This window comes from Oryctolagus cuniculus, chromosome 7 (assembly GCF_051225735.1).
Source record: "Oryctolagus cuniculus isolate XC-2025 breed Fujian yellow rabbit chromosome 7, ASM5122573v1, whole genome shotgun sequence".
Taxonomy (NCBI): Eukaryota; Metazoa; Chordata; class Mammalia; order Lagomorpha; family Leporidae; genus Oryctolagus; species Oryctolagus cuniculus.
In genome coordinates, this window is record NC_142873.1 from 23,214,295 (window position 1) to 23,227,193 (window position 12,899).

The 12,899-nt window shown below is 45.2% G+C and overlaps 1 protein-coding gene and 1 long non-coding RNA gene across 4 annotated transcripts; one reads left to right on the top strand and one right to left on the bottom strand.

Moving 5' to 3' along the window:
* Window positions 1-2,061: 2,061 nt before the first annotated feature.
* LOC149125371 (uncharacterized) lies at window positions 2,062-6,946 on the bottom strand. Its single transcript, XR_016237021.1, has 2 exons — window positions 6,821-6,946; window positions 2,062-2,294 (listed from the first exon to the last, which is right to left on the bottom strand). It is a non-coding gene; the product is annotated as an uncharacterized LOC149125371 (long non-coding RNA).
* LOC100347861 (GTPase IMAP family member 5) lies at window positions 4,617-11,975 on the top strand. Of its 3 annotated transcripts, none has more exons than XM_008250067.5 (3): window positions 4,617-4,913; window positions 9,099-9,185; window positions 10,096-11,975. In XM_008250067.5, exons 2-3 carry the CDS (start codon window positions 9,143-9,145, stop codon window positions 10,971-10,973), a joined length of 921 nt encoding a protein of 306 aa, XP_008248289.4. In that variant the 5' UTR covers window positions 4,617-4,913; window positions 9,099-9,142; the 3' UTR covers window positions 10,974-11,975. The 3 variants fall into 3 exon arrangements, with proteins under 3 accessions (XP_008248289.4, XP_051692957.3, XP_089193025.1); XM_051836997.3 differs by having other exon boundaries at window positions 4,836-4,913; window positions 9,137-9,185; XM_089336899.1 differs by lacking the exon at window positions 4,617-4,913 and adding an exon at window positions 6,190-6,470.
* Window positions 11,976-12,899: the final 924 nt, after the last annotated feature.

The following is a 12,899-nucleotide window of genomic DNA, read 5'->3' on the forward strand; positions in this document are numbered from 1 at the left end:
TTATATCTTCTCTTTTTCTGCCTTGTCTTGGGTTAATTGAGCATTTTTATGATTTTCTTTTATTATTTCTACTGGTATATTATTTACATCTTTTAAAAAATTGTAGTCTTTAGCAGAGTAGGTATAATATATATTTTTAATTAATCAAAGTGCATTACTAAACAATGTCATCCAATTCACATGTGGTACTTCCTTGCAATTATATTGTCATTATATCATTATTATATCTATTTCAATATTTTGTATTATATACCTATCAAATCTATCTAGAAGTTAAGTGAGAGATATATAGAAGCTAGAGGTAGTTTTAAAATAAACACCCAAATAACCAGATAAAGAATATTTTGTTAGGTGAATAACAAAGGAATAGAAATGTTGTCTGAGACATGAACATTATACAGAGTAGGGTGGAAAAGATTCTCAGCATTGTCTATTAGTGTATGGCTTTAATAATTATTTAAAATTCACTTCACATTTTGATATTTTTCATGTATTCTTTTTCTGATGGAAACTTAGTTATCTTGTCTGTCTCCCTGTTGTGTGGTTGAGGTCTCTTAGCCTCTGACAAACATGACCCTGCTGCTCCTCCAGCTCCTTCTCTTCCCCACTGCCTCCTCTTTTCATCCAGTCTCACCTCCTCCTTTTGTATCCCAACACCTTTCATTCAGGCCTTCCCCACTTCATCTTCTTTCATATCCCCTTTGAAGACTAATAGGACTTACTTATCTATTTGAGTATGAGGGAGGGAAACATGGGAGGAGGGAGGGAAGAAGGGCGGGAGAAAGAGACAGAGAGGGGGGAGAGAGAGCGAGAGCGAGAGCGAGAGCGAGAGAGAGAGAGAGAGAGAGCTGCCATCCACTGATTCACTCACCAAGTGCTTACAATGACTGGGCTGGAGCTTAAGCCAGGATCCAGGAATGCAGTTCCTGTCCCCACATGAGTGGCAGAAATGCACTTACGTCATCATGATTGTCTCTCGGAGTCTGCATTGCCAGAAATCTGGAATCAGGAGGTGGAGCCGGGAGTTGAACCCAGATAATCCAATGTGGGGTGTGGGTGTCTTAACTGTTAGCCTACACGATAGACTTTGTTTTTAAAAGCAGTTTTAGGTTTATGGAACATTTGAGTTCCTATATGCTCTTCATCCCTTTGTCCCTCCAGTTCTCCCTGTTAGTAACGTCTTGTATTGACATGGTGCATTTGCTCTAATTGAGGAGCCAATATTGATATATTATCATTAACTCAAGTCATCAGTTTGCATTAGGGCTCAGTCTTGGGATTGTACATCCTATGAGTTTTGACCCATATGTAATAACAAATGACTACCAGTAGGGTGTCATACACAGTTGTTAATGCCCTATAAATCCCCTGTGTTCCGTATATTGTGAAGCTCTGGCAATCTGATCACTTTACTATCATAATTCTTGTGCCTTTCTCAGATATCTATGGTTGGAAACCCACAGTACATAACTCACATTGGCTTCTCCCCTCTAGCAACAAGCATTTAAGTTTCCTACTTAACTTTTTCCCCTAAGTATCTTTTCATGGCTGATTAGTCCATTTTTTTTAGTGTTGATTAATGTTTTATCTGGATGTGCCACAGTTTATTTATCTGTTCAGTCATTGGATAATATCTTGCTTGATTCCAAATTTTGGTAATTGTAAATAAATAACCTATAAGAATCAGTGTGCACATTTGTTTGTATGTACATAAGCAATACATTTTTAAATGATGGGGTGAGAAATGAAGACTTTTTTCAACTTTCATTTAATAAATATAAAATTTCCAAAGTACAACTTTTGGATTATAGCAGCTTTTCCCCCCATAACCTCCCTCCCACCCGCAAACATCCCTTCTCCCACTCCCTCTCTCATCCCATTCTTCATCAAGATTCATTTTCAATTATCTTTATATAAAGAAGATCAACTTAGTAATACTAAGTAAAGATTTCAACAGACTGCACCCACAAAGACATAGAAGTATAGAGTACTGTTTGAGTACTAGTTTTACCGTTAATTCACATAGTACAACACATTAAGGCCAGAGGTCCTACATGGGGAGTTGGTGCACAAGAGTTTTTATTTGTTTATTTGAGAGGTAGAATTACAGAGAGAGGGAGAGACAGAGAGAGAAGTCTTCCATCTGCTGGTTCACTCCCCAAATGACCACAATGGCCAAAGCTGGGCTGATCTGAAGTCAGGAGCCAGGAGTGTCTTCCGGGTATCCCAAGTGGGTTTAGAGATCCAAGCATTTGGGTCATCTTCCACTGCTTTCCCAGGCCATAAGCAGAGATCTGGATGGGAAGAGTTGCAGTCAGGATTCAAACTGGTGGCAAACTGTGCTGGCACCACAGACAAAAGCTTAGCCTACTATGCCACAGTGCCAACCCAGGAAGACTTTCTAAAAATGATGGAAGCGATTAAGAAAACATTAAGATTTTCAGACTGAAATCTAGCCCTTTTTGTACTCTTGAGGAACAGTGGTTTTTCTACTTACTACTTGCTGAATTCTCTATTCAGAGGTGGGTTAAGCTTGTGATTATAAAGAAAATTGAAAGTATGTCACTGTAAATATTAAAAGAAAAATAAGAAAAGAAGGAATGAAGATGGGAGTGAGGGAGAGAGTTAGGGCAGGTAGCACCTTGACAGTAGGGACTCCATTTTGGAGCACTTGAGACTCCATTCTGGGAAGGTGCCCCCCCACCCCCCCCACCATGAGACTCTGGTCTGAAACTATGATCTGAAACAGTTGGACAATAGCAGTCCACTACATCACACTTGGCAGAGCATAGAAACCCTGTAGCATGGTCGCTCAAGTTTGGAAGTGGATAGGCTGCACCTGGGTTAATGATAAAAATGTAATTTGTCTATATCCTACATATGATTAAAACCAATACCTGGATTAATGTCAAGCTTATAATTGGAATTGTTAAGATTGTAACTGGTATTGTCAAGATTATAATTGATACTAGTTTTGCATAGGTTTTAGGTCAGCTTGAAGCCGGTAGCCATGTATTCCCCTCTGTTCCTAGCAACCATGAATTCGCCTCCCAATTTTGTGGTTTTTGCCCTTACAAACCTTGTTACTTTGGGCTTCAGGGTTGAGAGTTCTTTAGGGCATGAGCCCACTCTCCACCGCCGGCAATAAAGGACCATCAGATTTTATCAATGTGTGGAGCTCCTTTGTTTGCACTCGCTCAGGTACAACACTTTTAAAACCAAGTATATGCAATATATTAAGTCTGTTCCCTTTTTATAATTTAATAAAAATCCCTTACTATAACAAACTCAAGAGACGAACAGTAGGGGGTAGTATTTGCTAGACATTGGGCAAAAGTTGCTCATTCCAGTTAACTTAGCACACTGAACATAAATGAGGTGAAGGCATTTCATGCTCTTTGATTGTTTTTCTTTGTTTTGTTTTATTTTGTTATTTGCGTGTCTATGCTAGAAGAGGTGCATGTCAGGAAATCTTTTAGGATTTGTCCAAGAAATCTGGTAAATATTTAAACCTGCTAGAATTACCAGATTTCAATTTACATCTCACTATCAGGAAAACAAATTATCAAATTGAAAAGCAATCCTTAATTCCATATAATCCATAATTGTAAGTTTGGAGAGGAAAGTTTATTTTCATAGGCCAAAGCTACCATTTTTCAGACTAATAGAATAATATTGTGTAGGAATAATAGTTACTGTTGTTTTTTTTTAATCCTCTGTAGCTGTAAGAAAAAACAACCAGCCCACTTCTTTATTGCTGACAGTTCTTTCAAAAGGAATTAGAAGCACTTTCCGCTTTGAGGGCCAGCTCTAACCATGCAACATTAGCCCTGGAAGAAAAGGAGGAAACTCAGCCATAAAACTCTGAATAAAAAAGGAAAGAAGCAGAAAAGAATTGTTAACAAACATAATATGGAGTAGGTACTATTGGGCATCTGAACATGAAGAGTCTTTTCTAATCAACAAGAAATATTTGTATAACTTAACAGACAAAAATCAACCAAGTGTACAAGCAGACAGGCTAGGAGAAAATGCATTCAATTTATCAAAATAGAAGGCCATCTTGTCTCAGCCTAGACAGCTGCTCAGGCTGTGACTGAAGACAGAATCAAGATCCACCTTGCAGTGGCCAGTTTGCACATCCTCCCATGAACAGAAAGCGGCTGCTCGGGCTCCGCTGTCCTTTCTCTGTGCCCCGGACACATGAGCATCCGCCTGAGTATCTTATGGCAGGTAAGACCGTGTTCATCTCCATCACAAGACTTCAGTAAGTCACACGGGCACCTGATACCTCTGAGCAGGGTCTGCAAGTCCATGTGGGTGGGGGAACCCGCTGAGCCTTGCACCCCACTCCTCAGTGGCAGAGAAATAGGAGGGAGGCACAGAACGTCTCAAAACAGGATGCCTGCTCCGTGTGCAGAAGAACTGGGAAAGGCATCTTGGGTTCAGGCCTCGCTGCCAGCTAGAAGTTCACATAAGAGACTCTCTCCAGAGCAGAGAGGTGAAAGACAGCCATGCCCCTAATGTCTATCGGCTTCTGCTGCTCTCCATTCTTCTACTAATGGTAACCCATTTTTTTTTTTAATACAAAAGCATTGCGGAGGTGTCATGGGGACAGGAAATGCAACTGCTGTTTCACAAACAGCCTCTCTCTGGCTGTCTCTGAGGGCTTCAAGGTCACCCTCTGAGGATGGCTTTTTGAGGAAACCCACATACACTGTTCCTTTCCTATTTCCAGGGGTCATGGTCCCCGCCGACCCCACCCCACCCCTGAAGACAGAATTTGCTGACAGCCTTTTCATCTCTCACTGCTCTTGCAGTGAGACCAGGAGAAGCCCGTGAGAGGGGCTGTTGGAGGGAGCACTACTCCAAGGCTCTCCATAGAACTCGGCAGACACCACACAGCCCACCAGGTAACAGGGCTTGGTGGGGTTTCTTTCATTCACACTCTTCTCTCTGGCCTCCACCTCCAGTTCCACCAGTGGCAATCTCTGCCCCCTGGACAAGGCATTCTGATCTTTCTAAACCTCTGTTTCTTTATCCCAAAATCAGCACCAAGAATTAGATACCCTTAAGTCCCAAGAAAGTGTAAGCTGAAAATATTACTGATATATTTTTCAGAACCTAAAGTTTTGAATGAGCTCAGTGACTCTTTGGTGATACTAATGAGCTTATTTCCTGTGTTTGTGCAAAAATATATCCATGCATGCACATAGTGGCTGTTACATCCATACCTGGGTGCAGATGTGAGATTCCCCATATATTGTAGGACAAGAAAAGAGCACCTGACCTCCTGAACCTCCCCCTCCCCCATCCCCAGAGGTCACAGCTTGCCCCATGAAGAGCAGGCTGAAAATTCACCTTTTGATCTTTTGATTTTAGTCTTGTTGGTGAATAGACTACTCAGCTTGGTGAGAATAGTTTCCAATTTAAAGAGGGGAAAAAGATTTCAGGAGTGGCACTCAGCTCAGATAAAACATTTTCTTTCTTTCTTTCTTCCTCCTTTTCTTTCTTCTTCCTTCCTTCCTTCCTTCCTTCCTTCCTTTCTTTCTTTCTTTCTTTCTTTCTTTCTTTCTTTCTTTCTTTCTTTCTTTCTTTCTTTCTCCCTCTTTCTTTCTTTCTCCCCCCCCCTTTTTCCCCCCACCCCCACTTCTTTCTTTCTTCCTTAGAGAATTAGTTAAAACCACCTAGTTAGCCAGCATGGAGTTGCAAGCAGCAAGGGCTTCAGAGTGGGGAATGGCTCATCAACAGCACAGATGCTCACAACAGCACGCTGTGTTTTCCTAAGCAGTGGGCCACTTATCATCAGGAAGCTCTGGTGAGGAAGGCAGGGAGAATATTCTTATCACTTTTGGCAGCTGGAAGACAGTCTGCCTCAGGTCAGCCAACCAGTTTGAGATCTTTACACTACATTTCCCAGGGTGGCCTGTACCTTTCTCTTCCCCAATGAGCTTCTTCCAGGGTTCTAGACATGTTGCAGCAAGAAGAGCCTCCTGAAAGACAAGAGGGCCTCAATCTCGCACCTGCTGCAGCTCGGCGGTGATGCTTTGCCACACCGGAGCAGGAGCTGCTCTTTTAGTGGGTCCGCTATCCCCACGGGCAGAAACATCTTTGAGAGAGGACTGGTGCAGTGGTTTGAAGGCCAGCCCTGAATAGGCTTTAGGGTGGTGGAGGTGGGGGAGGGTGTCTGTAGGGGGCAGAGCAAAGGAGGCCTGCAGCTGGGGAATGGTGGCAGTCACTAGGCAGTCGCAGATGTGGTGGCTCAGACCACAGAAGCAGCAGTGTGACCAGACAGGAAAAAAGAATCCTCAAAAAACAGAGAAAATGAGAAAAACCTTGGTTGTTGCTGTGGAGGAGCCCTCTTTGGCCCTCTGCTTTCTGCTGAGGCTGGATTCTGCAAACACGGCACTTTGAGGTTCTCATTCTCAGAGGAAACGGCTAGCTCCCCCTCACTTGGCCAAACACATCATGTGAGTAGCCTGCTTGCCTTGTCCTTGGGGGCTGAGGAGCAGCCGGGCAGACCCCACCCCTCCCAGCACACAGGGCAGGTGTCGGGTGTCCTCCCTGCGTCTGGCTGGCCCCAGGAAGCACGGGGAAGGAGTTGCCCCTTTGCAGCCTTGGGCTCAGACTTGGTATTACCCCCCCCCCCAGTCTTCGTTTCCTCCTGGTTCAGAGGAGTGGAGAGCATCACAAGATTGCTCAAGGCCTGACATCTCGCCAAGTTTAGGAAGCTCAGCTCCGAGCTTCTCCCACCCCCTTTTCTGCAGCTCTTTCACGTCCCCTTCTCAGCCCTTTAACGCTCACCTCTCTGCTCACTTACCTGGTTCCTTCCTGTGCCCAGGGGCCCCTCCTCCCTGGCTCTCTCCATAGAAGACTGTTCAAGATAATTCAGAGGCAGTGCAGGAGAAAACAGAATGTCTTCATCTCAGTGTCACTGGTCTCACAAGCTGATATCTAGAAAAACCTGGCTTCCACTTTGACTTCCCTGTGTAATTAGTTCTTAAAAGAATCCCCCGCTTCTCCCCACCCCATACTCATCCTCAAAAAGAAGTGGCCAAGGGGATTTGTTTCTTCTTTTTAGTCTCAGTTAAGGGAATTAGTTTTTTTTTTATTTATTTGACAGGTAGAAATATAGACAATGAGAGAGAGAGACAGAGAGAAAGGTCTTTCTTTCCGATGATTCACTCCCCAAATGGCTGCTATGGCCGGCACTGTGCCGATCTGAAACCAGGAGCCAGGTGCTTCCTCCTGGTCTCCCATGCGAGTGCAGGGGCCCAAGCACTTGGGCCATCCTCTACTGCCCTCCCGGGCCACAGCAGAGAGATGGACTGGAAGAGGAACAACCAGGACTAGAAGCTGGCGCCCATATGGGATGCCAGCGCTGCAGGTGGAGGATTAACCAAATGAGCCATGGTGCTGGCACTGGGAATTAGTGTTGATTACTGGTTTGTTTTCTCCGCAAAAGTAGAAACACTAGGACACAGGTAGTAAGGGATTTATTTTCAGGAATTGGCTCATCTGATTGTGGGGGCTGGAATGTCCCAAACCTATAGAGGTGACACGGCTGTCATGAGGCAGAATTCCTTTTCCAGGAAACCTCAGCCCTTCAACCGATCTGGTCATTACCCTCCAGAACATGTTGTCGGTGCTAACAACATGAACAACCATCCTCAGAGCCACACTTAGGCTGGTGTTTGATTAGGTCACTGGGTACCACAGCTGAACCAAGCTGACGCCCAAGATTGACCACTGCACTCAGTTTGAGAGACCTCTCTTGGATTTCAGGCTAACAGAGGGTGTTCAGGGACTGGTTTCCATCCAAAAGGCCAGAGCTTGATTGGATCTGAAATTCTGCATATTCTGGGGCAGACTGCAAACCAGATCAGACTGGTTTCTATGGAACCCAACTAAAGAATAGAGAGTCCAGGAGGCAGTAACTTGCTGGTTTCTCTCTTCTGGCACTAAAATTACTCTCAGAGTGAGTTACTACGAAATTATTGGGGAAGCTCAGTTATGCAATTTAGTACTTAAAATGATTCCAACATTATTTAGCTATTAATTTTTCCAGCCAAGGTAATTACTGGCTAACTTCCCATACTGGGGAGCTAAATAGCATCTTATGTAGCATAATCCTAAGGTGCTTTAGGGGAATCCACTCGTTCCCAAAAGTAGTTTTTGGGTTGATCTGTCACAAGCCCTAAGATTCCACAGTTAGAGACTCATTCCCTAGCGTCAACTCCTTAAGCCTATTGAAGGCAACACCCTGAAGCTCTGCACACAGCGAGGTCCTGATGTAGCCATGGAAAGGGTTGTGCAGGTGGTCCTGGTACTGGAACCCATGAAGTCATTCCTCTGTGGGGCTTGGATGCACCACCTGCCTGAGCCTAGGAAGTGCGAGGTAAGAAGGAAACAAAGGATCGAGAAAAAGGGACGTGATGAAGGAGGGTGCCTAGGGTTGATGACAGGTGCTCCTGAGGCAGCTTCTCGTCCAAAACCGTGTGAGCTAAGAACACGGCAGCACTGACTGTCTTCCATTACATACCCAGCTAACTAAGCCTGATGAGCCAACTCTTCCCTCTGTCTACTGACTATCCCTCCCCCCAGCCTGGACCCGTGGCATCCTCCTGCGTCGTCTCAGCCCTGGGCAAAGCAGGGTCATTGGCCACCCCCACCCCTGGGGTACCACCGTCACCATGGGAATTTAAGGAGGAACTTGTTCTGCAGGGGGCTATGTGGCTAGGCCAACTTTTGTTTGGATACCAGCACTGAGACCCTAAAGGCAGATGAGAGCCCCAGAGGACTGCAAGTTCAGCAGGAAATTGACCAGGGGACCTGCGTGGTCTTCTGGGGATGGGGGTGACAAACGTTTCACTGCTTCCCGGGAGTCAATGACAGCTCAAGGGAACACGTGCTTGTGCTTGCATTTTGGGGCCATCTGCATGTTCTTCAGCTTGGTCTACTGCTCAGAAGAGCAGCAGGTCTGCAGACCTGGGTTTTAGTCTCAGTTCATCCATTCAATCATCTGGGACCCCATCAGGTTATTTCCTCAACTGCCTCGTGTATGAAATGTAGTGTTCCTTGTCTGATATTACATACAGCTCCGGTGTCAGCAATCTTTGTATGCGGTCCCCTCTAGAACAAAATGGAAGAGCCTCTGAAGAATGGAGAAGGTGCCTTCCCCCCAGGTAAGGAAGCTGCACTCGCTGGGGGTCTTCACACTGGGCAAGGGCCATGGAGTCAGCACGGGCGGCAGGCTTCCCACCTGAGAGTGAAAGGCACAAGACTGTATTCACCCGGGGACAAAGCAAGCTCATCTCTTCCCCCAGGAACTGGAGCTTGCTAGGTATTTTGCTGCTCTGTTTTCCTTTGGGAGGGCAAGTTGTCCAGACAAAACCCTGTCATCTTGTAAAACAGAGACCAGGTAAGGATGGGAGAAGCAGAGAGTATGGGGAAAAAAATACAACGGAAATACTTTCCTGTGGAGTGTTTGGGTTCTAGGTCTTCGGGGAGGTACTGAATGGAGGGAAGGTTCTAGAAGGATTAAAAAAACCAAGAAGTTCTGGGGCTGGCACTGTGGTACAGAGGGTCAAAGCCCCAGCCTGCAGCACTGGTACCCACATGGGTGCCGGTTGAGTCCTGGCTGCTCCACTTTCAATCCAGCTCTCTGCTATGGCCTGGGAAAGCTCTGGAAGATGGCCCAAGTCCTTGGGCCCCTGCACCCTGCTCCTGGCTTCAGATAAGCTCAGCTCTGGCTGTTGTTCACTCATCTGGGGAGTGAACCTTCAGATGAAAGATCTCTATTTCTCTCTCTCTGGCTCTACTTCTCTCTGTAACACTGTCTTTCAAATAAATAAAATGAATCTTATTAAAAAAAAAACCCTCAGAAGTTCCAGAAGAAAAGGAACCCAGGACTCAGTTCAGTAGGTTCCTCTGTTCCACAAATCCTGTGCCAGGTCCTCGGATTCCAGACACATGGTTGTCAGTGATGGGAGCAGAGTCTGGAATCCAGATTTGTCCAGGCTGTGGCCCCTCTGGGTCTTTTTCTCTGCTCATAAAGGCACAGGTGACTGATGAGTTTTCCTTGCATCCTCATAGACAGAGATGACAGCTGCACTCCAGGGTCACCACCTTTGAGGATCATCCTGGTGGGCAAAACAGGCAGTGGGAAAAGTGCCACAGGGAACAGCATCCTCTGCCAGCCAGTGTTTGAGTCCAGGCTGGAGGCCCGGTCCGTGACCAGGAGATGCCAGCGCGAGATGGGCACGTGGAACGGGAGGAGCCTCCTTGTCGTCGACACGCCCCCCATCTTTGAGTCCAAGGCCCAGACCCAAGAGGTGTACGAGGAGATCGGACACTGCTACCTGCTGTCTGCCCCAGGGCCCCACGTGCTGCTCCTGGTGACCCAGCTGGGACGCTTCACAGACCAGGACAGCATGGCAGTGAGGAGGCTGAAGGAGGTGTTTGGGGCAGACGCCATGAGGCACGTGGTCATGCTCTTCACCCACAGGGAGGACTTGGAGGGCCAGTCCCTGGATCAGTATGTCACCAACACGGACAACCTGGGCCTGAAGGGCGCGGTCCTGGAGTGCGGGAGGCGATTCTGCGCCTTCAACAACAGGGCCTCTGGGGAGGAGCAGCAGAGGCAGCTGGCGGAGCTCATGGCTGTGATCGCGGGGCTGGAGCGGGAGCTCGGGGGCTCCTCCCACAGCAATGACCTCTTCCTTCAGGCGCATGTGCTGCAGCAAGGTGGACAAGGGCCCATGGAAGGAGACTACAGGCGCTTCCGGGACAAGGTGAAGCTGCAGGTGGAAAGGCAGAGGCAGGAGCTGAGAGAGCGTGAGAGCAACTGTGTGCTCCAGGCCCTGCTCAGCGTCAAGAACTGGGTGATTCTGAATTATGAGATCTGTGCTGTGTGTGTTTGGTGCAGCCTGTTTGTTCTTCTTATTATCCTCATCATCTTCCATCTTGCTTAATTCTTTGTGCTGTAGCATTTTCTAAAGTATCACCTGGTGAGTTCACTGTTCCAAGTGCCGCTAATTCAGAATCAGATCAACTTTGAAGACACTGCTTGCTGTCTGCACCACATCTCCTTCTCTGTCTCCCTGATAGTACCTGCTTTCAGGCCTAAATACACCCCCTTCTCTTTGCCAGTGACTCTTTCAGAAATGGGCCTGGAAACCCATGTCAACCAATGAGAAGTGCCTCCAAGTATGCTGTAGAAGGTTGCAAAGTTTCTTCTGTCCTGGGGCAAACCACAGAATCAGATAGACCCACTCACCTCTTTCTCTGGGCAATGATGGATCTAGGTGCAATGTGTGGGTCTTCAGCAGCCACTTTGCTACCCATCTGAGGTTGTAGGCTCACTTTACTTACTTATTTATTTTCCAAGAGCTCTAGCCCTAGTTGACAGTATTTTTGGGTTTATTGTACTTTAAAATTTTCTTTACTACAGATTTCATGTATTTCATATGTACATTTCTAATAAGATAACCATATTTCCCTCCATTCCCCTCTCCTTCCCTCAATCCACCTCCTTCCTTCTTTTCTCTTTTTTCCCCTAATTTTTGCAAAGAGATACTTTTAATCCACCCTATAATCATGGGATTAATTCACCACTAGTCATAGTATTAAATAAATAAATGTAGGAAGACCATACTTCCTCAGGGGTATAAACAAGGGCTAAAAAAATTACAAGACTTCTGTTTAATTTCTATACATTTTTGTGTTCTATAATATCAGAGAAACATATAACATTTGTCTTTTGGGGACTGGCTTATTTCACTAAGCATAATGTTTCCAGTTAAATCTATTTTGTTGCAAAAGGAAGAATTTCTCTCTTTTTATGGCTGATTAGTATTTCATAGTGTATATATACCATATTTTCTTTATTCAGTCATCAGTTGATGGATATCTGGGTTGATTTCATATCTTAGCTGTTGTTAACTGAGCTGCAATAAACATGGGTGTACAGATAACTCTTTCATAGTCTGATTTCATTTCCCTTAGTTAAATTCCCAGTAGTGCGATGGCTGGGTCATGTGGTCATATGATAGATCTATTTTCAGATTTCTGAGGAATCTTTATACTGTCTTCCATAATGGTTATACTAGTTTACATTCCCATAATCAGTTATTAGGGTATCTTTCCCTCAACAACATTGCCAGCATTTATTGTTACTGGATTTTCAGATTCTAGACATTCTAACTGGGGTGAGGTGAAACCTCATTGTGTGTTTCTTTTTTTTTAAAACTTTTATTTAGTAAATATAAATTTCCAAAGTACAGTTTATGGATTGCAATGGCTTTCCCCCCCCGATAACTTCCCTCCCACTCGCACCCCTCCCATCTCCGCTCCCTCTCCCATTCCATTCACATCAAGATTCATTTTCAATTATTTTTATATACAGGAGATCGATTTAGTATATATTAAGTAAAGATTTCATCAGTTTGCACCCACACAGAAACACAAAGTGTAAAATACTGTTTCAGTACTAGTTATAGCATTACTTCACATTGGACAACACATTAATCGATTACACTGATAGGTCTAAGAGTCAAAGGGATCACACACTAGTGTCTGCTAATACTAACTGATAGAATAAAAAAGGGAGAGAACGATCCAACATGGGAAGTGGGATACACAGCAGACTCATAGAATGGCAGATGTCCTAAATAGCACTCTGGCCTCAGAATCAGCCCTTAAGGCAGTTGGATCTGGCTGAAGAGCCCATGAGAGTATTTTAGGCATGGAAAGCCAAGACACTCTGGCAAAAACAAGCAAGCAAACAAACAACAACAACAACAAACCTAAATGAAAGATCTCTGCGAGTGAGATCCCAGTGGAAAGATCAGGGCCATCAAGGAAGGAGGTACCTTTCTCTGAAGTGAGGAGAGAACTTC